This window comes from Panicum hallii, chromosome 9 (genome assembly GCF_002211085.1).
Source record: "Panicum hallii strain FIL2 chromosome 9, PHallii_v3.1, whole genome shotgun sequence".
Lineage (NCBI taxonomy): Eukaryota > Viridiplantae > Streptophyta > Magnoliopsida > Poales > Poaceae > Panicum > Panicum hallii.
In genome coordinates, this window is record NC_038050.1 from 73,159,427 (window position 1) to 73,185,718 (window position 26,292).

The 26,292-nt window shown below is 47.1% G+C and overlaps 3 protein-coding genes across 5 annotated transcripts; 1 reads left to right on the plus strand and 2 right to left on the minus strand.

Moving 5' to 3' along the window:
- Window positions 1–857: 857 nt before the first annotated feature.
- LOC112875337 (molybdate-anion transporter-like) lies at window positions 858–4,341 on the minus strand. Its single transcript, XM_025939157.1, has 8 exons — window positions 3,986–4,341; window positions 3,735–3,879; window positions 3,463–3,631; window positions 2,329–2,599; window positions 1,982–2,244; window positions 1,674–1,889; window positions 1,451–1,565; window positions 858–1,319 (listed from the first exon to the last, which is right to left on the minus strand). The coding sequence occupies exons 1-8, from the start codon at window positions 4,134–4,136 to the stop codon at window positions 1,276–1,278; spliced, it is 1,374 nt and encodes a 457-aa protein (XP_025794942.1). The 5' UTR covers window positions 4,137–4,341; the 3' UTR covers window positions 858–1,275.
- Window positions 4,342–7,730: 3,389 nt separating this feature from the next.
- Window positions 7,731–10,447, plus strand: LOC112875336 (AAA-ATPase At2g46620). Its single transcript, XM_025939156.1, has 2 exons — window positions 7,731–9,437; window positions 9,530–10,447. The coding sequence occupies exons 1-2, from the start codon at window positions 7,897–7,899 to the stop codon at window positions 9,540–9,542; spliced, it is 1,554 nt and encodes a 517-aa protein (XP_025794941.1). The 5' UTR covers window positions 7,731–7,896; the 3' UTR covers window positions 9,543–10,447.
- Window positions 10,448–11,379: 932 nt separating this feature from the next.
- Window positions 11,380–25,524, minus strand: LOC112875335 (serine/threonine-protein kinase OSR1-like). 3 transcript variants are annotated; one of them, XM_025939154.1, is made up of 22 exons: window positions 25,173–25,524; window positions 24,249–24,503; window positions 24,051–24,175; window positions 23,904–23,948; window positions 22,388–22,469; window positions 20,974–21,042; window positions 20,632–20,802; window positions 20,488–20,553; window positions 19,624–19,692; window positions 19,449–19,517; window positions 15,676–15,734; window positions 15,193–15,465; window positions 14,754–14,887; window positions 14,460–14,545; window positions 14,347–14,391; window positions 14,197–14,256; window positions 13,889–13,990; window positions 13,764–13,815; window positions 13,644–13,684; window positions 13,477–13,541; window positions 12,341–12,392; window positions 11,380–12,034 (listed from the first exon to the last, which is right to left on the minus strand). In XM_025939154.1, the coding sequence occupies exons 1-22, from the start codon at window positions 25,374–25,376 to the stop codon at window positions 11,963–11,965; spliced, it is 2,196 nt and encodes a 731-aa protein (XP_025794939.1). In that variant the 5' UTR covers window positions 25,377–25,524; the 3' UTR covers window positions 11,380–11,962. The 3 variants fall into 3 exon arrangements, with proteins under 3 accessions (XP_025794939.1, XP_025794937.1, XP_025794938.1); XM_025939152.1 differs by having other exon boundaries at window positions 14,460–14,554; window positions 25,173–25,523; XM_025939153.1 differs by having other exon boundaries at window positions 13,644–13,681; window positions 14,460–14,554; window positions 25,173–25,522.
- Window positions 25,525–26,292: the final 768 nt, after the last annotated feature.

Below are 26,292 nucleotides of genomic sequence, written 5' to 3' on the forward strand. Positions count from 1 at the left end.
CCCTGTTTCAACTACCATATTTCTTGTTCAATGGTTTGATTGTCCATCGCCCCATGACCTACCCAAATACTGGTTTCATGTTGTATGGCTGCCGCAACTGCAGCAATCTACTGCTTGCACTGGAGCTCCATGTCCATGCTTGTTGTCCTTGTTTCTTTGTATTTCCAACCTTCTTTGTCCCCAATTTTTGTATTCACAATTGAAATGAGGGATAACCTCAGTCTTCACTGACTTGAATACTTTGTTTTCTGAGTCACTGCGCTGGTACGAGTCAAATTATAAGTTGCAGCAAAGGGAATAACTTAATCTCAGTCTCAGGCAGTAGAACTGTGCAGCAGTTGATGCATTTCAGCACCCGTTTGTTTTAGCCTCGTGTGGGCTGGTTGATTTCACGGTGGAGTCAGTCTGGGTTGATTTCAGATTGCAGTTGGCCTCTGTACGCCCGCAAGTAACTACTGCGATTGCCGTTATGCCTATGTTGCTGTTGGTTTCCTAACGAGACTACACTGCTTAAGCAAGCTTGACTATTTTCTGATCCATTCTGTTGCTGCATCAAATGTTGAGCTCTGCTGCTTTCTGGGCATTTCTTCTGTCCCACTGGTGCTGCATTGCTTCATCAGGGCCTCAGAACTCTCCCTGCAATCCAAACAAGCTCTCGAGGCTGAGGCTTTCAACTTTGAAGCCGTAGTGGAGTGCTTCATAGTCTTGAAACTGTAGGCATGCCAAACATGGCATTGTCAGGAACTTCAAAAAAGTGACACGCAGAAGAATTAACAAACAAAACCATCGCAACAAGGTATAACTATCTCTTGTCTGACATTACGGGTAGTCCAGATGAACAGAAGGTAAATACAAAATTTGAAGATACAGCAGATTTTTCTTCTACAATAAATCAATTACCATTGTTATCATGTGCAGTAATATAGCTTTCTAGAGTACATATCATATCGTCTAAAGCGGACAGTGTCACGCTTGAAATAATAGCAAGAAACGACAATGCAAAGAGCTCATATCCATTCACCAACTCATCTAATCTCGACATAGGAATAGCTCAATGCTTGCTGAACTATATATGTTGCCCTCTGGATACAAGTAGATCCAAGTTGGTGGAGACTAACGGCCTGGTCAAATCTACACTACAGAAATGAAATTACAAACGAAAACAACCGGACTCTACTACAGGGTTCTCATCTTATTCCACAGGTGGAAATGAATTGCAGTATGGATGCCGACTTCATAACTGACTTGTGTCGTGTATGATTCTGTTGAAATCATCTAAGGATTTAGTGGCTCATCTTCCCCGATCATTTCTTGTGCTTCTGCAAGGAATGTTGCACCATGGTTAGCAACGAAACAAACAGAATATCTGAATATCTCAATCGGAGATAATAAACAACTTAAGCCTTGATTAGTGCTGGATTGCTGGAATAGAAGAAGAGACTTAGCATACTTGTTGATGATTTGTGTAGGTCAGAAACAACCATCAGCCGTCTCTGCAAGATCGCTGCCATGAAGAGGAAGATAGAACACATTCCAAACATGACAGTGATAGGGAATGCATTCACCTGCAAATACAGTTTACACAAGTGAAGTGTTACTACTATGCTGAAATCTCCGTGTAGCACGTGACTGCAGAATTAAAGCAGGCGAGAATAGTTGGAACTTCTGCTTACGTTGTAAAGCACCACGCAAACAAACAGGTTCAGTGGAATGCGGAAGAAATTCATGATCGTGCTCCTTGCCTCCTCAGGAATGTACTGCGATCTCATCTTCATGATTGATGGCCAGAATATGCCAACGCATGCCTCAAAGGTGCAGAAACCGAGAAGCTGAAGACAGCCTCCAAATGACATGCTACCTCCTTTCACAGAAGATGGCGGCACTAAAAACTGTTCGGATATTACCAAACAAATAGAATATTAGCTGTCTTTCAGGGGCGGAGGATAAACAAGCAGTAGTGAGTAATGACTGATGATCTTACGTTGGTGACAACAGGGAGCACAAGGGTGACAGCTGATATTGAAAACACAATCTGCATATAACCCTCAACCTTAAGCTTCCGGGCTAACAGGCGTGACGCAATTGAGCTACCCAACATGGATGATAGCATGAATGTAGCAAAGATAAAACCATGAGGAATGTCTTCTTCATTTGGGCTCAATGCTGGAGTCCATAGGAAGACAAAAGTGTACATTGAGCCCTCAAACAATGACTGTATGGCTCCCAGCAATGCAATTTTTTCATCTGAGTGGACAATGTTAGAAAGCAACGTCAGTTCCATACATATTTCATTCTTCTGCAGTCTGATGATGATTGAGTTAATCGTACCTGAAGCAATTGCCTTCGCTGCAACCTTGAACTGGGCCATGAGGTCCTTGCTTTCAGATGGATCGCCATAGTTCTCACTCCATGATGACATTATGATAGCCATCCCGATCGCCAGGAAGCATGCAGCCGCATCAAAAGGAGCCACAGGACCGAAACCCAAGTTTTCAGCAAGAAGGTTTGCAAATAGGCCAGATACAATGGCAACTAAGCCATTCCCAAGGAAGATAGCCTTGGAGAATGTAATGGACAACCATTGTGGATCAAAGCCCCTCTGTAAAACACAACAGCAAGGCAAATATTCACATTCAGTAAGGGCCTCCCCACCGGTTTGCGTAAAAAGAAATGGCAAATATTGGCATTGCTTATGCATATAAACATGATATAAAGCAATATGTCCAGCTCCAGAGTTCACAGATGTGAGATTACATATTGGTAGAGTTTGTCACATGTGGAAGAACATGGCGTTTTGTATCACAGGCAGCAGATACTGTGCTACCCTTGGATTCTATTGACAATTAGTTAATTATTAAGTGAATGAGACTAATGCCGACAGGACAGGGCAGAATAAAAGGACAATTCTCAAAAAGACCATCCATGAGAGCATTATTAAGACTGGGCCATGCTTGTTAAATGCACACCCTCCTGGCCATGTCAGATGTCAACCACCTGATCCACCGACACAAATTGCAAGCAGAAACCAAACATAACATTGGACATTGATGGACTCGTGCTTGCATCTAGCAAGATTTCAGTCTTTTCAGACCCCGGACATGTTCTCCAAATTCCAAATTACCATACTACGTCAGTTCATTTTATAAGTGCCCTATTGCATTAGCAGTCAAACATACACGATCCAATACTCTAAGCTGGCTTCAAGGACAAGCATGTGGATGGATCCAAAGGGTGTTCCCACGCTAGTAATTTATTCACGACAAGGATAGGGAATAAGCATTCCTTATGATAAACACATTCCATATACGCCTATTTTGTACAACTGCTACTACGTGGCTTCTGGATAAAGGACCAAGAAAAGAAATCCTTTGAATTAAAGCTAAAGGCGGAGCAGGTCTAAAGCATCAGTAATTGGGTGAGGTAGACAGTGACAGGCAGATCTGGGGCAATGATTTACTGTACCTTGTTGTGCTCGGCGACGAGCCAGGACTCGAAGGCGGAGAAGAGCAGGGAGGTGGCGATGCCTCCGAGAATGCGGCCGATCATGAGGATCTTGTACTCGGGCGAGTGCTTGGTGATGCAGCTGAGGATGTAGCTGATGCAGTAGGTGATGCAGGCCCTCTTGCGGCCCCTGGAGAAAACGCGACGGGGCGGATTCGTCAGGTGAAGGCACATTGATCGGAATGCAGTGAAATTGGGGGGGAATTGGAGAGGGAGAGAGAGAGCAGACGTACTGCTTGTCGGCGAGGGAGCCGACGATGGTGCCGAAGAGCATGGAGGATCCGAAGCCGGCGATGAAGAGGCGGCCGATGTCGCCCTTGTCGAAGCCGTACTGGCTGTAGAGGTAGTACACGTAGGGCCCCTGCAGCCAATCCCCGGCTGCACGAATCCATCCGCGTCCGCGGGAACCGCCACCAGAACCACAACGACATTCATTCATTCGCAGATCTAAACGAAGAGAGGGCGCGCGAGGGGGAGGACGTACACATCATGAGGGAGTAGACGAGGACGTAGTTGTTCTTGAAGGAGTTGAAGGCGGAGGTGGTGGCGACGCGGTCCTTGCCGCTCTTGCCGAGCTCGAGCCCCGCCACGACGGCGGCGAGCGCGCCGAAGACGACGTAGTAGAAGACCTCCATGGCCGGCGCCGGCCCTCAGCGGATCCCCGGGAGAGGGAGGGGAGGATGGATCGGTGGCGCTGCGGTGCGGTGCGACGGGGTTAATGGTTGGGCTCGCTCGCTCTCGGCGTCGTCGATTTATACGGGGGGATTGGATTGGATTGGATTCCTGGAGTGGAGTGCGGTGGGGGGCGTGCGCGTGAAAATTCCTCGTCGGGCAGTGGAGTGGCATGGAGTCAGTGTGCGCGCGCCAAATCTTCGGCCGGGCCGCACCTCGCCTCTCCGACTCCGCCTGCTGCTGGGGTGCGCGACTGCCTGCCACCGCCACCGTGGGTGCTGCGGTTGTTGCAGGAATTTTGTTTGGTTCCCGAAACCTTAGGTTTGCTATTTGGATAGGTTGACTGAGTGCTAAATTTCGGTATGAGTTTTTTTATTAAACTTTAGTTAGTCCGCCATATTAGCATCCGTATCCATTCAAACATAACTTTAGCATTAGTCTAATACGCGAAGGCTACCCGGGGTTCGTGCCTACACCTGGAGTGTCGGCGCAGCGAAGGCGACTGGCCGGCGGATCCACCTTGGCACCACAAGCACTGCGCAGCGATGATTGTACTGCACCCGAACCAATAGTGGCATCACGGGAGTCGGGTTAACCGCTGCCCCATCGTTGGCCACTCTTGATCCTGGCTTGATTGTACTCGACTACTGCTAATACAAAGAGGCAAGATCACTGGGACGACAAGCCGTGTCTGCCATATATCTCGGCCACTCCAGCCTGTCCATCATTTGGGTTTGACGAGTGGTATGAGCGAGCAGGCAGGCAGGCAGGCTCCGTCGTTAATCGACCGACCGCAGCCACGGCCACGGCCCAAGCAAAACGTTCTGGGCCTAAAGCGCTTTCTTACGCTTCTCCCATCGCATGGGCCGTGCCGCAGCACCTCGTCGCACTGGGCCCCAAACGCAAAGAAAGAGGCGCCCAGCTCCACGGCCCAACGGGAACAAGGTTTACGAAAATCGTATCTTCCCTCGGTGGTGCATCGTCCGCATGGACGCTGGTGAGGTCAGTAAAACTGCTTCTCTACACATTCCGCACCAGCTAGCCAGCATTTTCCGCCTCAGTCTTAAAAAAAAAATACTCAGTTCACAATCCAGCTTGATTCCTATATATTTTAGCTTAAAATTGTATAAGATTATAGCTCGGCTAGGCTAAATTTAAGGGCCGTCGTAGCCGCGAGAAATCAGGATATATAAGATGTACTACGCATGCATTTTGTAAGGTCGCAATCTGTTCTGTCTGTATATATAGTGGACGTACGTCCATGTAGCCCGGTCGTACTACACGAGGATGCCGACTACCCACCCAGCGCCATCAGTGCATGCACTGGTTGATGCATCACGTATCGATTTTGATTGCATGAACTCAACTGACGACTGATGATCCGGAACGAAAAGGTTGGTCGTGCACACAAACTCCAGCTGCTGATCACCTAGCTAACTTTCCATTGTCCAGTCCTTTTTCGAGTAGGAAACAGGCAAAGCTGATCAGCAGAAAAAGCCTACCGCTCTGCTCTCCTCATCTCCTGACAGAAAGAAAGAAAAAAAAAGTTAGCTGATGCCCGCCCACACGGGAAATGTCAGCACCCAACTAAAGCTAGCACAGGGGCAAATTAAGTAGCATGCATGGGAAGGAAAGCCAACATTCTGCTCTGCATGATTGGTCGTCGATCGCTCAGCTTATGCATTATTCGCGTTATCCGACGGTCCTCCTTGGCAATGCAAGATTAAACTGCTTCATCTGACTGGGGAATTTTTAGACCAGATTAAAATCTGACCGGGGAATTCCAAACACGCGTGCTTGAAAATTCGCCAAGGAAGCGCCATCGTATGCATGCGTTGGCTGATGGCTTGCCTTCCCCGCGACTAGCTGGTCGATTGATCGCTCGCTGGGGTTAGTAGGGCCGGGGCCTCGCACTGCACGGCAGGTCGCCGGCGACCGTCCGGCCGGCGTCCCGTGGTCGATCCGACTGGTATTTTAATTTGAATCGCATGCATGCCGTGGAGATGCCGAGTTCTATTAACTAACTAACCGGGGGAAAGGGCTGACGGCCATTGGAACTCCCTGGGCTGTCTGACTAGCTCGCTCGCCGCCCGATCCCGCCGGCGCCCAGGTCTTAGCGCCGCCGACGCCTTTCACAAATATTCTAACCCGTGCTCCGTCACTCCGTCCTGAATTAGCTAGCTTTAGTTTAACTTAGACTATCAACCCGTGCTCCCGCGAGGGCTAATTAAAATTAATATAGAATAAGATTTATAATTATCTACCTCACGCCCTCTTTCATCTATTAAATATTCTAACACATACTCTAAAATATATATTTATCAGTACCTACTTGCAACAGATTTTATTTTGCATCACACCTCCACGTGTACTTGATGTATACATATTTATCATTTTATTTTGTTATAATTATATAACTTAGGCTGAGATTTAGGGGTTACTTTAGCTTTTAATAATGATATAATTAGATAATTTATATACAAATTTGGGAGTTATTTGCATAATTTTTACAATGGCATAGGTGGATAATTTACACGAAGATTAGGGGGTTATTTTATATTTTTTATAATGGTAGAGATGGGTAATTTAGATACATGTCTAGGGGTTACTTTAATCTATTTTTATAATAGCAGAGGAGCATAATTTATTAGGAAAGATAATACATCCAATGACTATTACGATTAGAGCTATCGGATTGATGACCGGATGTTTTTAATTTTTGTAATATAATAGATGTAGCACGGCGCCGTTCCATTTTGACAAGAGTGTGACATGCCGACCGGGCAGATAATATAAATAGAGATGATCGACCTAGCGAGTGTAGTATACACATATCTCGATCGCTGTCATCTAGATGTGCAATGTCAATGCACTGCATAAAGTCAAGAGTAATGCATGCATTATTCCTGATGCCAAAAGTAAGGCATGCGGTTGACTACTCCATCCATCGCAATGCCATGTCTATGTCATGATCGGTACCGTACTATTCGGTAATCTCGGAGCTGGTAGATGGATAATCAGATACATGATTTTTTTTTTAAAAAAAAAACTGGCTTGCTGTAGTAATTGGAAGCTCAATATATGGGAATACCACTGTCACCTAGTAGTGTATCTGTGCTAGCTACTACTAGTTCCTGTAAGGCAATACCACGTACTGTCACCTTGAAACCCTACAACTAACCGTCCGAAATTACACGCATGTGGGTAGATAGCCCACGTATTATGTATCTAGTGACCGCGGAACAAAGAAAAAAAGCCGGTACGGTATGATCAGAGAAGGTTGAAGAATCTACATATGCGGCAGCAGGCGACCCAAGAAGAGGTCCAGTCTGACCAGCAGCCAGACTTGTCTAAAGCTTGCCAAGTCTCATCACGCCTGGACGGCACGTGCCTCATATCTAGAAGGAATAGTTTGCCCTGCACATAAACCAAAGCATGCTGAAACAAGCTTTGTATTGGCCAAAAGCAAACCTCAACGAGGTATTTTTCTTTTCTTTTCAAGTCTGAAACCTCAACGATAGACATACGCTGGCTGCCTAGATTGGCCGCTGCCTTTCTTTTTCTATCCAAGTAGTCCCCCTCCTTCTTTGACCGCCGTGGCCCACCCCGTCCGATCAATTTCCCCCCTCTTCTTCAAAAGCCTCGTCTCGGCAACAGGAGCAGCAGGGTGCACACGACAACACGAACCCGAGCCAGCGCGCACCGTCACACAGCCAAAGCGTCATGCCGCTGCACGCCACGAGCGGCGTCGTCGGCGCTGGCGCCCTCGCCTACGCCACCCTCGCGCTCGCGGCGCTGCGCCTGCTGCTGTCCTACAAGTCCGCGCTCTACGCGCTGCGCCGCCTCTGGCGGTGCGCCGACGAGTGGGCGCAGGCGTACCAGTACCACGAGGTGCCGCGCTTCGCCTGCGACGGCGCCGAGAACCCGCTCTTCCGCAAGGCCGCCGCGTACGTGGCCGCGCTGCCGTCGCTCGAGGACTCCGACGCCGCCTCCGTGCTCTCGTCCGCGTCCAGGACCAACGGCGGGCTCTCGCTCCAGCTCGGACCGGGCCACACCGCGCGGGACTCGTTCCTCGGCGCACGCCTCGCGTGGACCAACGCCGACGGCGGCGGCCGCGAGCGCCTGGTGCTGCGCGTGCGCCGCCACGACCGGACACGCGTGCTGCGCCCCTACCTGCAGCACGTCGAGTCCGTCGCCGACGAGATGGAGCAGCGCCGCCGCGAGCTGCGTCTCTTCGCCAACACCGGCGTGGACGGGGCCACGGGCGCGCCGCGGTGGGCGTCGGCGCCCTTCACACACCCGGCCACGCTCGACGCGGTGGCCATGGACCCGGACCTCAAGGCCCGCGTCCGCGCGGATCTCGAGAATTTCCTCAAGGGCCGCGCCTACTACCACCGCCTCGGCCGCGTCTGGCGCCGGAGCTATCTCCTCTACGGTCCGCCGGGCACCGGCAAGTCCACGTTCGCGGCGGCCATGGCGCGGTTCCTGGGCTACGACGTCTACGACATCGACCTGTCCCGCGCCGGCAGCGACGACCTCAGCGCGCTGCTCCGGCACACCACCCCGCGGTCGCTCATCCTGGTCGAGGACCTGGACCGGTACCTGCAGGCCGGCGGGGACGGCGAGGCGCGGGTGCTCAGCTTCATGGACGGCGTCGCCTCGTGCTGCGGCGAGGAGCGGGTCACGGTGTTCACGATGCGCGGGGGCAAGGAGGCCGTGGACGCGGCGGCGGTGCGGCCGGGCCGGCTGGACGTGCACATCCAGTTCACGCTCTGCGACTTCGAGGCCTTCAAGACGCTGGCCAGCAACTACCTGGGGCTCAAGGACCACAAGCTGTACCCGCAGGTGGAGGAGGGCTTCCACGCCGGCGCCCGCCTCAGCCCCGCCGAGCTCGGCGAGATCATGCTCGCCAACCGCGGGTCCCCGAGCCGCGCGCTCCGCAACGTGATCACCAAGCTCCAGCACGTGTCCGGAGGCGCGCCGCCGCGGAACCCAGCGCACAAGCGGAACACGAGCTGGTCCGTGACCGGGCAGCAGTGGGAGGAGCAGTCGGCGCGCGCCAGCGCGGACTCCACGGAAGCGGACGAGACGGCCGCGGGGGCCCCGGCGGGCGGCGGGGTGTTCGGCAAGGACGCGCCGATGAGGGAGTTCAAGAAGCTGTACGGGCTGATCAAGATCAAGAGCCGGAGGGAGGGCGCCGGCGTCGTGCCTCTGGAAGGAGAGGCGCACGGGCCGCCGACGCCGGGCAACCACGACAGGGAGCGGTGAGCATTCCCTCTTGGTCGATGGTAGGAGAACTGTAGTGGCCAGCCAAAAAAAAAGGATTTTGATTTGTTTTCTTTTTGTTACAATTTAGACTAGTCAGTTAGTGACCTGGGAGAAATACAATCGGAGGAAGATAAAAATGAAGGATTGGGTGATGTACATGCTGGGGAGTCTTGTGTGGTTTCAGTTCTAGCTAGCAGTCAGTCAATTGCTGCATCAGCGTGAAAGAAAAACAGTCGTGGACAAAAATGGGAGAAATTTGCTCTGAATTTTTGACCGCTTGGCGTGGCATCAAATATCTATCCTGGCGGAGCAGAGCAAATATGAGTGCCGTGCAGAGCAGCCCCAACGACCAACCGCCAACACCCGGTCCCAAATATCAGCAGCAGCAGCAGCAGCAGCAGCAGCATTGAGTTGGGAAATTGACTCGCTCGCCATCGCGGGGCCAGTTATTGGCCCGTCAGACCGGTCGACGCGCGCGGCCTCTCCTCGGCCTCCGGGCGGCCGCTGCAACTTGCGCCTGATCCGACAGCGACGGCTCCCGCGGCACCACCAGGCAGCAGGCAGCCGCGCGCGGCCGTCGAGGGAGTGCATTTTCTTTTCCGCAGGGACCATGCTAATAATGGGCTAAATGGCCACTCATCACGCGCGCGCGTATGCCGCCTCCCCGTCGCCGTCGCCGCCTCGCCGGCCGGCGGCACCGCGCGCAGAGAGAATCTGAGCTAGCATGTTTCCTGCGGTCTGACGATTGGAGCTCTTTTTCTCTTGGTGACGACAGGCAGTGAGATTACTTCGGATTAACTGTTATTTACTCCATCCTTCGGGTACTGCTAATGATTGGTTGTGGTGTAGTAGTTTTTGGTGAGCGAATGATTCCCCAGCCATCCACACAAGGTTGTCTGTTCCTCATGCAAGTATTCATCTGTTCGCTTCGGCTGGTGCTTGTATTGGAGTATGGTTGTAGCATCAGTTTAGCTGTCGAGGCTTTGTTTGTGAACTGGAAAGCTCACTGCCTGCCTGATCTGTATGTAATACACATGATGGATGACATGAAGGGGAGGGAGGTCCTAGAAAGAAAGTTTGCAATCACGCAAAAGTAATAAATAATACTAGTACGATTACACACTAAAGGATCTCGATCGTGGCACTTGATGATATATTGAAATCTGTCAGAGTCGGTGTACGCGCGACGTCCGCCGTAAGTTACTGGCGGTACTACCAGAAGAAGGTGGCATACTAGTAGACCCCTATAACCATCCAGTGTAGGCCTTTTGGGGAACAGGAATTACCATGATGACCAGACGGGGGGCGCCTGACGGAACTCGAAATTTGAGGCAGCCTTTCTATGACACCGGAGGGTCACGCGGTGACCTTTTGGGTCGTGCCTGCTGAACTCGCTCGCTTCTGATCTCTGGTGGAATCGGCAGGCATGAGACGATCTACTGAAACCTGAAAAGACGTGAATGCAAGGATTGCTCGTCAGGGTCCCTCATCTTCTTTCACAGCTTTTCACAAGCTTTTGTCCTGAACGATGATTGCTGCTGCTGCTGGTCACTCCTACTAGATCGCTGCATGCCTATTCCTGGTCAGGATGTGCAGAGCGGCACAGGCATGTACTCCCTGCTGTCCTGGTCAGGATTCAGACAGGTCACGGACCAGGACGAACCCAATTCGATTCAATGCCACGGATGGGTTGGGTGTTGAAATTTTCGCTTGACCGATCCGCATGCTCCACGCCCTAGCTGCACGTTGAAAGGAACGGGTTTAGTCGACTAAACTACAGCATCCGTACCCCTTAATCAATGGCCATGGTTTGCTGAATAGTCTGACACAAACATTATGGCTAGGACTTCGGTCAAACAAGGGGCAAACTTTTAAACGAATTAAGAGTATTGAGTAAACTTTCGCATCGCACAAGAAGGTGGTTGAACTTAAACAGTGGGTAATGCATGAAAAGCTGTTCCCATACAGCCGGAATTGTATTTCAAAAAATAAGGTGCTAACTTATACAGTATCTGCTACAGTACATATACATCCCGCTGTTCCTAATGTGATGCGATTATTCTCGCAGTCTTTCTGCGGTACAATGGTGCTATACTGCTATACTAGTATATTAGAGGTTGGCAGCATGGCCACTCGCCATCTCGGCGATCGGTGCGACCAAAATGAACGCACACCGCAAGAACACAGCTCAAACTCACTGAAAAACTAAACCCGGGCCAAAACAGATAGACCGAATACACATATTTGTAACAACCGGTCAATCTCAAACCGAGCCATCGATGATCGTAGGTGGTACACCTCCTCGAAGACCTCTCCCCTCTCCTTCAAACTCATTGCAGTTTCTCGATTGCGCAACAATTTCTTCTCCGATGAGACCCGGAGTTAAGCTGGCTCAGCACCACTGCACCTTAAAAACCTTGAGGGCAGGCAAGTTAGCCAAGCGTCGATTGCATGAGACCAGAATATATTGCTTTGAGCTCCCTCCCTACTAGTAAGAAAGGCCAGCTTTAACTCATCATGCTTATTCATTTTCTTCCTCTCTCAGGTCGACTATTTCTTCTTGGCAGTAGAGCGCATTTAGCTCTTCTTGAAGCTGAAAGCAACACAGGGGATCATAAGCGATCAATAAGCACACATATTCTAAATTATTCACTTACGGTGTACCAGGATATTTGATATTTTAGTTCTATTAGGTATAACTAAAGATGTGTTTTTGGGAGCCATAAAGAAATGGAGCATCTTACTAGCATGGGTAAAGATTCTCTACAAGCAACTGTAGTCCACAGCAAAACAACGCTTGTTAACTGATTTTTCTTGAATAATGTGAATAATAAAAACATATATGCTTGCAAGTTCCAACATAGTCAAGAAAAGTAACCAGAAATAGCCAGATACAGACCTGGACATGTTTCAGCTTTGCCGCAATCAATTCATCAGTTAAAGAAATCATTCTGCAAGGGGGCAAGATAAAATACATATTGATCACAAATACTCATTACAATGAAATAGCGAATTAGTGAAGAAAGGAAAAAGAAGCATCTCAATCAAATCTTGATTGGAGGTTCTAGACCATAGCTAACTCAGAAACAAGGAGTTTTGTGAGTCATGGTATTTGTAGAGTATGTTAGCAGTCACTCTCAAAGTCTCAAAGACCTCTGAGGACAAATTTCTACAGGTAACTTAAACCATTTTGATCTGAAATCAGTTCGAGATACAAGTCCCAAACCATTCACATGATTTCCTAATCCAGATAAAATAGAATTTGTAACCCACTATATCTTAGATTCCTAGCTAACTAACAATCACGATGTCGTGAACTTGAGCTCTTCGCTTTATGCCATTGCATTTCATCCTAAATAGCCAACTTCGCTGCACCTTGCTGTGTGTATTAATCCTTCTTTTGCCAGATAAACAATACCCCCAAACTTATAAACAATTAGGTTGGTTCGTAACTAAGCTGTTTATGGTGTGAAACTGAACCAAAATGTCCGTGCCTAGAGAAAAATAGATACAAAATACATATGCCTCCGTGTGTACAGACATATTCAAGGTAGCAAAGCTACAAACAGCAAGTAGAGAGTGGGGAGGCAGATAAATGTCAGTGTTGGCAGGCAGCAAAAATGACAAGGTGCAACAGCTAGCGGCAAAGGAGGAAATGAAAAAGGACAAGGTGTAGATAGCATCAAACGCCGTAATGCGAGCCCGATCCTTGACCTCATTGACCCAGATTTCTGGTGACTATGGTGCATACAATGGCATGAGGTGAGTGGCAACACAAGGCAAGATGACAATGTGGGGAAGTTGGGTTTTGACTAATGATAAAGCAAACAGGTAACAAAAGGCAGCAGTTCACATCTTGAGATGACATTATATCATGTTATGGTGACTAATACCATGAAGTGGCGGAGTGAGACAGAAATGGCAGTTAGAAGCATGGAATGAGGCGGGGAAATACACGAGAGGAAAGTTTAAAAAATTCGAAGTTTTGAAAATCCTTGAAGATGTAATTGCCCCTTATAAACATAATGGACCTACCTAGATTGTAATTCAAAAATTTTAACAAGTAAGGAGCGTTCTCCCTCAGCCGTAGACGCTTCAACCTGCCAAAATATTGAGGATAGATTTATGAGTTGATTATAAAAAAAATCAGGGGGAGGGGGGAGGGGGGGGGGGTAATTATGGTATGAAGCTGAGGTTCTTACTATTGTATCACTCCCCATACCCTGGCCTCTTGACTGGGCTGCTGGATAAAAGCAATGGTTATTTTAATGACAAATTGGGAAACAAAGAGAGCATTCAACAATAGAGAGGAAAGTACTTACCGTCAACTCTCTCATTTTGCTGCAAGTTGCTTAGTAGGTCTGTAATCAGACCCTGGGAGGAAATGGGAAATCATTACATACTATAGATAAATGGATGCTTAGAGTATATTAAGTTTATTGCATACCTGCTGAAACGCAGTCTGCTTTACAAGGTTTTGAAGATGAGGAATCAGAATTGATGCAGATACAGAGTTATTGCAGAGTTCCTTCCGTTGATGACTAGTAGACTGCAATAACAAAATCCCAGTTACACAAAGCTGAGTGTTTTCCTTGAACAGCGAGGAAGCAGTCTTGCTTCAGGAAATAAAAAATCCCAACAGCATTGCTTCCAAGATAAAAACTAAAAATTAGCATGTAAATCTGTTACCACAGTGAGTATACAGAAGTTATTCATTTCTAAGAAACGGTACAAGTCGAGAATAAGAAACGATACCATTGTCTTGGCATTCACTGACCAATCACCGACACTTGCTGATTTTCTCAGTGAAGGCCCCTGAAAAGTTCCAGTATTAGTCATGATGGACACATCTCAGTAGAGTGTAATAGCGTTTCTATAACCAATAAATCATTCCTAAATTCTTACCTCTTGCAATTTGCATGAGGTACTGCTCGCCGGCATTTCTTGGACCTACAAAGTAGACTATTAGATTATTTACTTATAAAGTGATCTTGTTCAGTCAAAGGAGCGCAACCCACCTTTGCAAGATCCACATTCTCAGATGTCACTGAGAAGCGGCCTTTAATTTCCACCATGGTACGCTTAGGCTTATCACCCAAAGAGCCTACATAACCTGTAACAGTCAACAGAACATCGTGTCTTTTCAATGCGAAAATAACTAGAGCAATTGACATAATAAACAAAGGGTTAGAATTACATTCCAAATGTCAAGAACAGCTCAAATATGCTACAATGCTACATTAATAAGAATGTGCATGCAGGTCTATTATGTACATAGACAAAAGGATCAGCAGTTGAAGGTTATATCCTACCTGCAGATGATCGAATAGGAGCAGAAAGACTATTTGCAGAAGCACGAGTTGGAAGTGATAGAGGACCGCTAAGATTATTGGTTCTTCTTGTACCATTCTTTTGTTTATCGGATCCAGATTGACCTCCTACATCCCTGTCATGAGTGACAATGACGATAAAAAGAATTTTGGAATATACAAAGAACAAGTTGTATGCTAACTGGTTAAAACATGTATTTTTCTCAAGAAACTCAAAAAATCCAAAATGGTGTTCAGTTCTTTAAGACTCAGATATCCAAATTATCTAGCAATAACTCAGATATCCAATTTGGCCATGGACAATATATAATGAGAATTATTGAGAATTGAAATGGAAGAATATTGGTTAACAGAAGATAGATCAGATCAAAGTAACACATAATTAAAATGGAACACGATCAGCAAAGTTTGTTAAACACACCTTTCAACAATGTGACCCCTTTCAGTCAACAAACTGTTATGCTGGCCAGATTGCAGAATTGGACCAGAGTATGTTCTTTTTGTTTGTCTGACTTCACTTTTTTTCCCATCCGGGTCATGCTTTGATGTAGAGGGCAACGGATCAATTTCTGATCCCTGGTTTCTAAGTTCATCAGCCTTCCTTTCACTATAGGCACTACCATTGTTGGAAGACAATGCTTTGCTTGTTTCGGGGCTGTTTTGACCTTGATTTGCTGCAGCAGAAGTTCTTTCACTGAAATATAACAGAAGACTATGAATGAACTACCCATACTGAGACATGAAACGTATACAGCAACTGTAATATGCATGGAGGTTCACTGATCCCTACAAGCAAACTTTGATTGATGATCACCAACATGGAGAATGAAAAACGAGAGATCAACTGGGGAAAAAGTTATATTGAAAACCAAAGGATGCTAAAATGTTATAGATTTTACAAAACCTGCTGTGATTTCCATTCAACTGTGTCGGCTTTCCAAAATGACTGTCAGAAGACGTATCCTGGCAATAGAGAATTCAGAAGCAGCTTACATCAACCTATAGTGTACACATTTGTCTTGCATATAAAAACACATTTATAACCCAACAGAGTAGGCAGATTTTTTTTGCTATTCAAGATAGCGAGAAACCGTGAAGTATCAAAAGTAAAGGGTTGCAGATCTTTTATATGTACCCAGATGAGAGAAACTAGTGTAATAAAGGAGTCTGGAAACACATTCACAGATCTACACAGAAGCAGTTCTAGGATTCTATGTTTTTAGCCCCATCTAAACATGTCTTAGTGTCTCAATCCAAAATATAGTAATCTTCTCCCTTCTTTTTTAACACATGCATGGTAATCTTTTCCGTGGTCAAGATACACATAGAATATTTGATGTATATATATATTATTTAATGACTCTGTACCTTTCTTATGAAGCTTAAATCATATTGCCGGTCCCAAGCCCGCGATGAGAAAATGTGGAGGGTTGTGTTAGGTTTGGCGAACCAGCGTAAAAATCAGCCACTCTAATGGAAATGAAACCCATAAGAAATTCGTTGGGGCGTAACCCTCTTAGCGACGTGCTACATTGGAACCCGGGTGTGGTGTTAAATGGGCAAGGGCCGGGTCGTCATCCCCTCAGGGGCGCGTCGTATCGTGATCCGGGTACGATGATAAGTGAGCAAGGGTCGGGTCGTCGCAGCCTCTGTGGCGCGCTACATCTGCGCCCGGGTGTAGTGAAAAATGAGCAAGGGTCTTCGCATTTCTCTCGACGGGTGCGAAGGGTAAGGAAGCTAGCCGAGCCAACTAGGATTCGTCTAGGTAGTTGGAACGTAGGGTCTCTAACAGGTAAGTTAAGAGAACTAGTCGATGTAGCAATTAGGAGGCGTGTAAATATTCTATGCGTGCAGGAGACTAAATGGAAGGGCCAGAAGGCGAAGGAGGTGGAGGGTTCTGGCTTCAAGCTTTGGTACACGGGGACAACTTCGGGTAGGAATGGTGTAGGCATCTTGATCGATAAGAGCCTTAAGGATGGAGTTGTAGATGTTAGGAGGCAAGGCGACCGGATTATCCTAATGCGGTTGGTCATTGGAGATTTGGTTCTGAATGTGATCAGTGCCTATGCACCTCAGGTAGGTCTCAGTGAGAGACCCAAGAGTCAGTTCTGGGAAGATCTTGATAGCATGGTTAGTACCATGCCTATCAATGAGACGCTCTTCCTAGGAGGAGACCTCAATGGCCATGTGGGTGCGACTAATGTAGGATATGAGCGAGTACACGGGGGTTTCGGGTATGGTAGTAGGAACGAGGGGGGGGAGGATGTTTTGAATTTTGCGTTGGCCTACGACCTGCTGTTAGCGAATACCCTCTTTAGAAAGAGGGAGTCCCATCTAGTGACCTTCCATAGTGGACAATACTCGAGCCAAATCGATTTTATCCTTGCTAGGAGAGAGGATAGACGTGCCTGCTTAGATTGTAAGGTGATACCTGGGGAATGTGTTGTCCCCCAACACAAGCTTGTGGTGGCGGATTTTCGTTTTCGGGTACGTACCCACCGGGACAAACGTGCCAAGATTGCGAGAACGAAGTGGTGGAAGCTTAGAGGGGAAGAGGCACAAAAGTTTAAGAAGAGGATGCTAGGCGAGGGGCTTTGGGAAGAAGGAGCAGATGTAGATGATATGTGGCTAAAGATGGCGACATGTGTTCGGAAGGTAGCCTCAGAAGTGTTTGGTGTGAGTAGGGGAGGCAAGCAGGAAGTGAAAGAGACTTGGTGGTGGAATGACGAGGTGCAAAGGGCTATTAAGGAGAAGAAGAAGTGTTTCAAACGCCTTCACCTCGACAAGAGCGCAACCAACATCGAGGGCTATAGATTAGCGAAGAGGTCTACAAAGCGAGCTGTAAGTGTAGCGAAAGGTCAGGCTTTTGATGACCTTTATCAACGGCTAGGTACGAAGGAAGGAGAGAAGGACATTTATAGGATAGCTAGGACCCACGAGAGGAAGACAAGGGACATAAACCAAATCAAATGCATCAAGGATGGGACAGATCGACTTCTGTTGAAGGATGAGGAGATCAAGGACAGATGGCGAGAATACTTCGACAAGTTGTTTAATGGAGAAAATGAGGATCCTACCTTCGAGTTGGACGACTCATTTGATGATACCAACAGACGCTTTGTGAGGAGGATTCAGGAGGCAGAGATCGGGGAGGTTTTGAAGAGGATGAAGGGAGGTAAAGCGATGGGCCCCGATGGCATCCCCATTGAGGTGTGGAGATGCCTGGGCGAGAGGGCGGTAGTATGGTTAACTAAGCTTTTTAATCTAATTTTCCGGTCAAACAAGATGCCGGAGGAATGGAGGAGAAGTATATTAGTACCGATCTTCAAGAACAAGGGAGATGTTCAATGTTGTACTAACTACCGGGGGATTAAGCTGATGATCCATACGATGAAGCTTTGGGAGAGGGTTATCGAGCATCGCCTAAGAAGATTGACAAGGGTGACCCAAAACCAGTTTGGGTTCATGCCTGGGAGGTCGACCATGGAGGCGATTTTCTTAGTACGACAGTTGATGGAGAGATATAGAGAGGAGAAGAAGGACTTCCACATGGTCTTTATTGACCTAGAGAAGGCGTATGACAAAGTACCGAGAGACGTCATGTGGTGGGCCTTGGAAAAACACAAAGTCCCAACTAAGTATATTACCCTCATCAAGGATATGTACAAGGATGCGATGACTTGTGTTCGAACATGTGATGGCGATACCAGTGACTTTCCAATTAAAATAAGGCTACATCAGGGTCAGCATTGAGCCCTTATCTATTTGCTTTGGTGATGGATGAGGTCACAAGGGACATATAGGGTGATATCCCCTGGTGTATGCTCTTTGCTGATGATGTGGTGCTAGTTGACGAGAGTAGGGCAGGGGTTAATATGAAGTTAGAGCTGTGGAGACACACGCTAGAGTCGAAGGGGTTCAGACTGAGTAGGACCAAGACCGAGTATATGATGTGCGACTTTAGCCCGACTAGGCATGAGGATGGGGACGTTAGCCTCGAAGGTCAAGTGGTGGCCAAGAAGGATACTTTCCGGTATCTAGGATCAATGCTTCAGAAAGATGGAGACATTGATGAAGATGTTAGACATAGAATTTCAGCCGGTTGGTTGAAGTGGCGGCAGGCTTCGGGCATCCTCTGTGACAAGAAGGTGCCACAGAGGCTAAAAGGTAAGTTCTATAGGACGGCGATTCGCCCGGCGATGCTATACGGTGCTGAATGTTGGCCTAAAAAAGGCGACATGTCCAGCAACTGAGTGTAGCAGAGATGCGTATGCTGCGTTGGTTCTACGGGCATACAAGAAGGGATAGAGTCCGGAACGAAGAGATTCGAGATAGGGTAGGGGTGGCACCTATCGAGGAGAAGGTGATTCAACATCGGTTGAGATGGTTTGGACATGTACAACGGAGGCCTTCCGAGGCGCCGGTGCGTAGTGGAGTTTTAAAGCGGGGCGATAATGTAAAGAGAGGTAGAGGTAGACCTAGACTAACTTGGGACGAGACAGTTAAGAAAGACCTTAAGGAGTGGAATATCGCTAAGGAATTAGCTATGGATAGGAGCGCTTGGAGATTAGCAATTAACGTACCTGAACCGTGACCTTTGTTACTTTGTTGTTGTTGTTGTTAGTTGTGGACAGGATAAAGTCTTTCTTAAACAAAAGAAAGCGGAGTCAAGCAAACCTTATCAATGCCAGTTATTCTAGCGCTGTCATCATGTTCTTTTACTTCAAGTGGATCGTCATCACAAATCTGCAAAGTTATACAGCATACGTGTGAGGGAAAAAAATGCATCCATTTTTAGAACATACGAGTAAGGTATCAGAGCAATAGAAGATAACAAAACATATTGCTTTACCAGCGATGCTTGGGCTTTTAGATCCTCAATATCGAAGTTCCATGCACTAACACCTCGTTGGTACTCACTCTGTCAGATAAAACATAGATGGACAGGAGTAAATATTGTGTCTATGCCAATGAAAATACATAATAGTGTGCTACGTAATTAAACAATACAGTAGGCAAAAATATCCTGTGAGTAGCTAAGTTTAATGTTAGTTAACTAATTATTTATATGTGAAATAAATAGCTGATACTCATGTGAGCACCATGTTCATATACTGTAGTCAGGGATGTAGCTGATATTCAAGCCACTTCAAAATAGATGTATTAGCAGTTGGCCCCCCTCGTTATATGATACTAGCTCTGTCCCTGACTGTAGTTGCGCAATTCTTGAAGTGTTCAACAGGATAGCTTCTGGAATCTACCATTGGTTTGTGATTTAAAATTTCTGCAACTCTGAAGTGGTGGGGCATAGAAGTTTCTCCCAAGATAAAAAGAAGTTTGCGATTTCCTGACGAGCTAAATATATATTTTATACAGACCAGTGATGCTTCTGCTGAACATGTTTTAGTATTCATCCAATAAGCATCGCGAAACCAACGTGCTCATGCAGACCATTGACATAATATTGCACAATCCAAATTTCATTCTCCATAAGGCTATGGTTTTCGTCATATATATTCCTACTGTCTTTTAATAAAGTTTGTTTTCAAGCCAAATCTGTTAACTGAAGCTTCTTTAATGCTAACATGGTCCAACCATCCAACTAAACTAAAGCAGAAGATTTCACCTATATAATGAATACATCAAGCTTGCTTCAGGGGGGGAAGAAGGGAAAAAATTGTGGAGAGAAAAATAGGCAAAGTACACTTTCACGAACCATGGAAAGTGCTTCCTGTTCTGAAGAAGGCATTTTCTTCAAAGCCAGCTGTGCTGCATCTTTTAGCTGGAAATACAGTCATTCACTAAGAAACACACAAGCATTAAATAAAAAGAAGCACGATGAAAGTACATACAAACAAACCTGAAGAGCCTTAACACGATCCCATAGAGGGGGCAAATCAGTCAAAACACTCTTAACAGTCAGCTCAGGAGGTTTTGCATTCTTGAAAAAAGAATGCTTAAGTAATTTCTCGGCTGTTGGTCTTTTTGTTTGATCTTTCACCAAGCACATGGCAACCATTTCCTTGAAGGACTGATTACAGCTGAAAACTTCCATTAGAAGAGCAAAACCAATAATATAACCTAATGTCGAGTCTGTGTAAATAATGACAGAAACAACATTCTAGAACATAAAGATAGTGCCAGAAAACTATAATGACAAAGCATTCACTACCCAAGAATTAACCAAAAGGACTAGTACTACCTTTGAGAATCTTTTATCACGGTCATAGTCGAGACCTGGAGGAGCATTTTGAAGTGTCATGAGAAGAACCTGATCCACCAAGAAATCCTCAGTTAACATTGAATACACAAACGTTAATTCATGGAAATCGTTATTGGAGCAAAAAAAAATTTGTAAAGTTGGATCAACAACGTCTTGATTTGACTATTCGTGCTCATGAAAGTTTCACAAGCCACTGGAAATCAGTAAGTCCAAATAAGTATGGTTCTTAAGGCGTCGCCTAGGCGACGACTAGGCATTGAGGCGTGCTCGGGGTCCATGGCGTCCCCCTCACCTTGCCAGGATGCCTATGGCGTCCGCCTCAGGCTCGAGGCGTCCGCTTGGGCGTCCAAAGGCGTCGTCTGGATGCCCAAGAGGAAGAGGCGGGCGCCATAGATGGGTATCGCGCGGGAAATCGAGGGCGCCAGCGGGAAATCAAGGGGCGGGTGGGAAATCGAGGGTGGGGGCGGGAAATCGAGCGGCAAAACCACCCAATCCCAGCTTAATCGAAGAGAGGGAGGAAAGAACGAGAGGGAGGCAGGAGAACTCACGGCGGCCGGGTGGTTCTTGGGAGACGGCGACCCCTGCGCCACCGCGCATCTCCGCCTGTCCGCGAGGCCATTGCCCCGTGCGGCCCCACCTCCTCTGCGCCACATCTGCTAGCCGACGGCCCCGGCTCCTCTGCGCCTCCGTGCGGCCCAGGCTTCTCTGCGCCTCTTCTTTTGGTCGACGGCCCCGCCTCTGTGCGAATCCTCTGCTGATCTGTGGCCTCGCGCGGCCCTCTCGTGCTCGTGCTTGCTCTCCAGTCTCCCCTCCCCTCTGCTTCGCTGCTCGTGCTTGCTTGCTGCTTGTGCTTGCTCTGCTTTATGCCTCTCGTGCTTGGGAAGAGAGAAAGGATGGCAGGAGCAATTGGGAAGGGAAGAATGTATGGTACAACAGCTCAAAAAAGGTATGTATATGCTACTAAATTTTGCTGTCATGGTATATTTAGGATATGTCTATGGCGTCGCCTCGCCGCGCGTTTTATACACATAGGCGTTGTGAGGAGGGTAGGTCGCCACGAGTCGCCGCAGCGCCATAAGAACCATGTACAAAACTACAAAAGAATGTGCGCACATGTAGGCAGTAGCTTGCAACATAAAGAGAAATTACCAGATGGCAGAAAGAGTGTATTTTTTTAGCATATGGGATAGCTAAATGATTAAGAACACATACTTGCACTGTAACTTTCAAAATAGGCTACTTAGTGAAATTTCAACTTCAAGAAAACTGATGCAATCGATTATCAAGCTTTCAAGCTTCCCAGAAACATTTTGTTGCACAATGCTCTATTCTGTAAGAGCAAAAGGGAAAAGGATTTAACATCTTAATTTGCATATATCAAATGATCTGTTACCTTCATGGGAGGGTACTTCGAAAAGGGAGCATGTCCATGTGCTAGCTCCAGTGCAGTTATTCCAAATGACCATATATCAGCTCTGCACAAAGGGCCATGTGTTGTTAGAAGATCTCATTTACAATAGCAATTAAGAAAACTAAAAGTAGAAATACAAAAGTTGTAATGCATTAATAAACATGATTGTTACACTGCATCGGTACAATTACAAGCGGAATAAGTGAAAAAAAAATCAATAGGAACATTTGCCCAGAAACCTCAAACCAGGATCAACAGAACCTAGTAAATGACCACCTAGTTTCTGGGAAGATTTTTGATTTGATGATGTGCTCCAATCATATTTAAGCATGTGACGTAAAACTAAATTCCAATACAACATTTGCTTGATATTATATTCATGAAACAATGCTATTTCTCAAGGCATAGAACTAGCTCAGAGTTCATATCAAACTTCTAAAAAAAGGTTGTCCTTTGACTCGGTTTCCTGGACCTTCTTGTTGGAGGTTCTCAGACGGCTTGGCTTTGGCTCGGGATGGTGCAAACTGCAATCCTCTTTGCTCAATCTTATCAACTTCCTCCACTTGAGTATTGTAAATGGTGAACCTGGAAAGGATATTGATAATAGATGTAGTTTTTGACAGGGTGGCCTAATCTCTCCAATGCTATTTGTTTTGGTAATGGATGTGCTGAAACTATTGGTAAACCGAGCAGATGTTAATGGTGTACTACGACCTCTAGCTGCACATGTATGAAATATCGGGTCCATGCTGATGACAAGGTGCTGTTTCTCTGATACATAGCTGCAGATTTGACCTTCATTAAGGAATTGTTACATCACTTAGCTTAGCATCTGGCCTAAACACCAATATATTTAAATGCTGGGTCGCCCCTATTCGCTGCCAAGAAGAAGACCTGTGGTCACTCAGGGAGCACATGGAAGTGCTGGGCACCTATGCACTGCAAAATCTTCCTTTGGCTTGCCCTATTGAACCGATGTTGGACCACAGATCGCCTATCGCGGAGAGGGCTGCCGCATCCGGAGATGGCCTCTTTGTGACCAATCAGTAAGAAAATATGCAGCACCTCCTCATATCTTGTGTAGTGTCCTAGGAGGTCTTGTTCTCTGTTCTACAACAGCTTAACCTAACCCAAATAAGATCTTACAGGAGGTGCTAAATGAAGGATCCTTGTGCGCTGCCAGAGCAAAAGATCTATGCATGCCTTTAAAATTTAGACCAATAGGAGTTTTTCTTTTCCTGTTCTGGTTGCTCGGTCGACAATCTCTCATGTGTGGCGCGAACATTATACGTTTTGTGCAGGTGATTAGAGCCTGTAACCTAACAAACCTTTCTTCTCCAATTAATGAAATGCACGTGTTCGTGTTCCAAAAAAAAAGGTTGTGTGATGAAGTGATGGTCATTTATGATCAATCAAACTAAGCATGTGCACTGTACAATGCATCCAAAAATGCTCTGCAGTAGCAAATAAAACATAGTTATTGATATTCACCACATACTTGAAATTATATCCAGTTCCAGGCTGGAGAACTTCTGGAGCCATCCTAAACAACGAATAAAATACCAAAATGTGTCAAAATATTCGCAAAAAATTTAATACCTACTGAACCATTAGCAGGAACGATTTAGAAAAGAAACATAATTACCAGCATGGTGTCCCCACAAATGTATTTCTAGCCCTTTGCCTATCACCCCTATCGAACATGCAAGCAGAGACACCAAAGTCCCCGAGCTTGACTACACCAGGACTATCAATAAGGATATTACCTGCCTGCAATAATGATATGTTAAGCAAAGGCACTAACAAACTAAACCCAGGCAAACCCTACAGTTGAAAAGCTAACCTTCACATCACGATGAATATGTCCTTGCCTATGGAGGTACTCTAGAGCTTTGAGTGTTTCCTTTAAAATAGAGGCGATAATTGGCTCATCAAAACCATCAGGATATGCAACCTTCATTAGGTGCAAACATGAACCCTCTGACATGAATGGCATTACCACCCAAAGGTTATGATCCACAACAAATGAGCAGTAAGACTTGATGACATTAGGGTGATCTATCAAGCTCATAGTTTGAGTCTCCTTTCTTACATCATCCTGCATACAATACATAGATACTACTGTAAGATGTTAATTACAGTGTTAATTTAAAATGGGGCACAGCAAGAGACTCGAAATTGGACTGAAACAGTACATGTGCGTATTCATTTATTCTGAAAGCGTTTTCATGGAGAGGAATAAAGTTTGGCACTTCAAAAGCAAGCAAATGGTGTTTCTGGTGATGTTAGGCCAGCTAACACAAGATGCTGTCATGATCCAAGCAATGGGGATATTATTTTTTCTTGAAAAATACATTCAAACAGGATACAGAATGTTGTAGCACATTCAATCCAGATCGATCAGAAAGTTGCAGCATCCCATTCTAGATATCGCATAAGGCTCACAACCAGCTGCAACCATAAGTGTGGCCAGCGTCAATGGTACAAGCAAATCAACCGGAAATTGAAAACAAAACTACGAATTGAAGCGGTCAACTTTCTCAACTAGTATTCCCAACTCCGCTAACAACAGTCTAGAGCCTGATTATGGACCTTATCGCTTCAGCAACAAACGGGAAAAAAACACCGACAGTTAGATCGATCATTCCACTAATCGCACACCACATCAGGTGCGTCGAACCCACCTCTACTTCAATCATGAAAGAAAAAACGATCACTACCGAACCCTAGGAATCGAGCTACGACGGAAGTTTCCAGAGGAGCTCACAAGGTTACTGTTGACCCGATCGAGATCCAGGCACTTGACAGCGACCGTCCGGTTGGTGGGAATGAAGACTGCGCGGTACACGACGGCGTTGGCGCCGTAGCCCACTTCCTCCAGCAGGCGGTAGTCCTCGGGCGACGCGGTGAAGGCCGGCACCGCCGCCGGCGTGGGCAGGGAGGACCGGCGCATACTCCCGCTCCTGACCATGGGTCCGCGCCGTGCGTGCTCGGGACCACGGGCCCCTAGCTCCGGCGATCGCCGGCGGCGGCTGATAGCTTGACCCGTGTCGCGCGCTGGGGACTGGACAGAGAAAGAGAAGAGAGGAGAAGACGGGGCGAGATTGAGGAGAGCAGAAAAAAGGAGTGGGGATTTTGGGAAAGGCAGGAGTAATTATTTTGGCGTGACGTGGCGGGCGTGGGCTACTTGGAGCGTGGTGAATGACGCGCGGGCCCGGAAGCGTGGGCCCAGGATGGCAGTGGCAAGTGGCGGGTGGTGTCCGTGAGGGATCGGGGCGGCAGATGCAGCCGACTGTCTGAGAGATCTCCGCCTCCCGATGTTGGTCTGTGATCAGGATCGCGTGCGCGGTGCTTTTCTGTGGCAAAGAAGATGCTTTCTTTTTCTTCCTCATAAAATCGCCCATACTCCACCTTTTTTTCAAATGGTTAACGGAGAGGGTGCTCGGTATATTTGCATGTCTGGTAACAAAAGGTGTTGGATGTGGTGCTTGGACACGGCAGGATCACAAAGCCCACCGCCCAGAGAGGATCCAGAGGCCTGTTGGTACCACGGCCGAGGACGCTCGTACGAAGCGGACGGCCTCCTACGCACAGCCCAGCAGCTGCGGCTCGGGCGACCGCACCATGTGCAAAGCCGGCAGCTCACGGATCAGTCCGCGTGGCTAATTACAGGTGCGTGGAGGGAGCAGAGCACTCAAGGCTCTTGACGTGGACGGAAACCAAGCAACATCGGCACGGCCGACCATGCTTCTTTCACGACGATGCCGTCGCCCTTGTCGTGAACCGCGACGGCGCATCTGCTGCCCTGGCACTGGCAGGCGTCCATTTCGGCAGACACTGGATCCCGAAAGCGTTGGGTGGGTTCAGCACGGCACTCATGGCATCTG

Bases quoted from the DNA above. Each gene is read 5' to 3' on its own strand.
- LOC112875337 (XM_025939157.1), bottom strand. From the start codon at position 4,136: ATGGAGGTCTTCTACTACGTCGTCTTCGGCGCGCTCGCCGCCGTCGTG. The intron at 2,245-2,328 runs GTACGATTAACT...TTGTCCACTCAG, and splicing joins AGCGAAGGCAATTGCTTCAG to ATGAAAAAATTGCATTGCTG. The intron at 1,890-1,981 runs GTAAGATCATCA...ATATCCGAACAG, and splicing joins TGCTCCCTGTTGTCACCAAC to TTTTTAGTGCCGCCATCTTC.
- LOC112875336 (XM_025939156.1), top strand. From the start codon at position 7,897: ATGCCGCTGCACGCCACGAGCGGCGTCGTCGGCGCTGGCGCCCTCGCC.
- LOC112875335 (XM_025939152.1), bottom strand. From the start codon at position 25,376: ATGGTCAGGAGCGGGAGTATGCGCCGGTCCTCCCTGCCCACGCCGGCG. The intron at 22,470-23,903 runs GTATGTGGTGAA...CCCTTTGTGCAG, and splicing joins GGAACTGGATATAATTTCAA to AGCTGATATATGGTCATTTG. The intron at 15,466-15,675 runs GTTTTGTAAAAT...GTTATATTTCAG, and splicing joins TTGAATGGAAATCACAGCAG to TGAAAGAACTTCTGCTGCAG.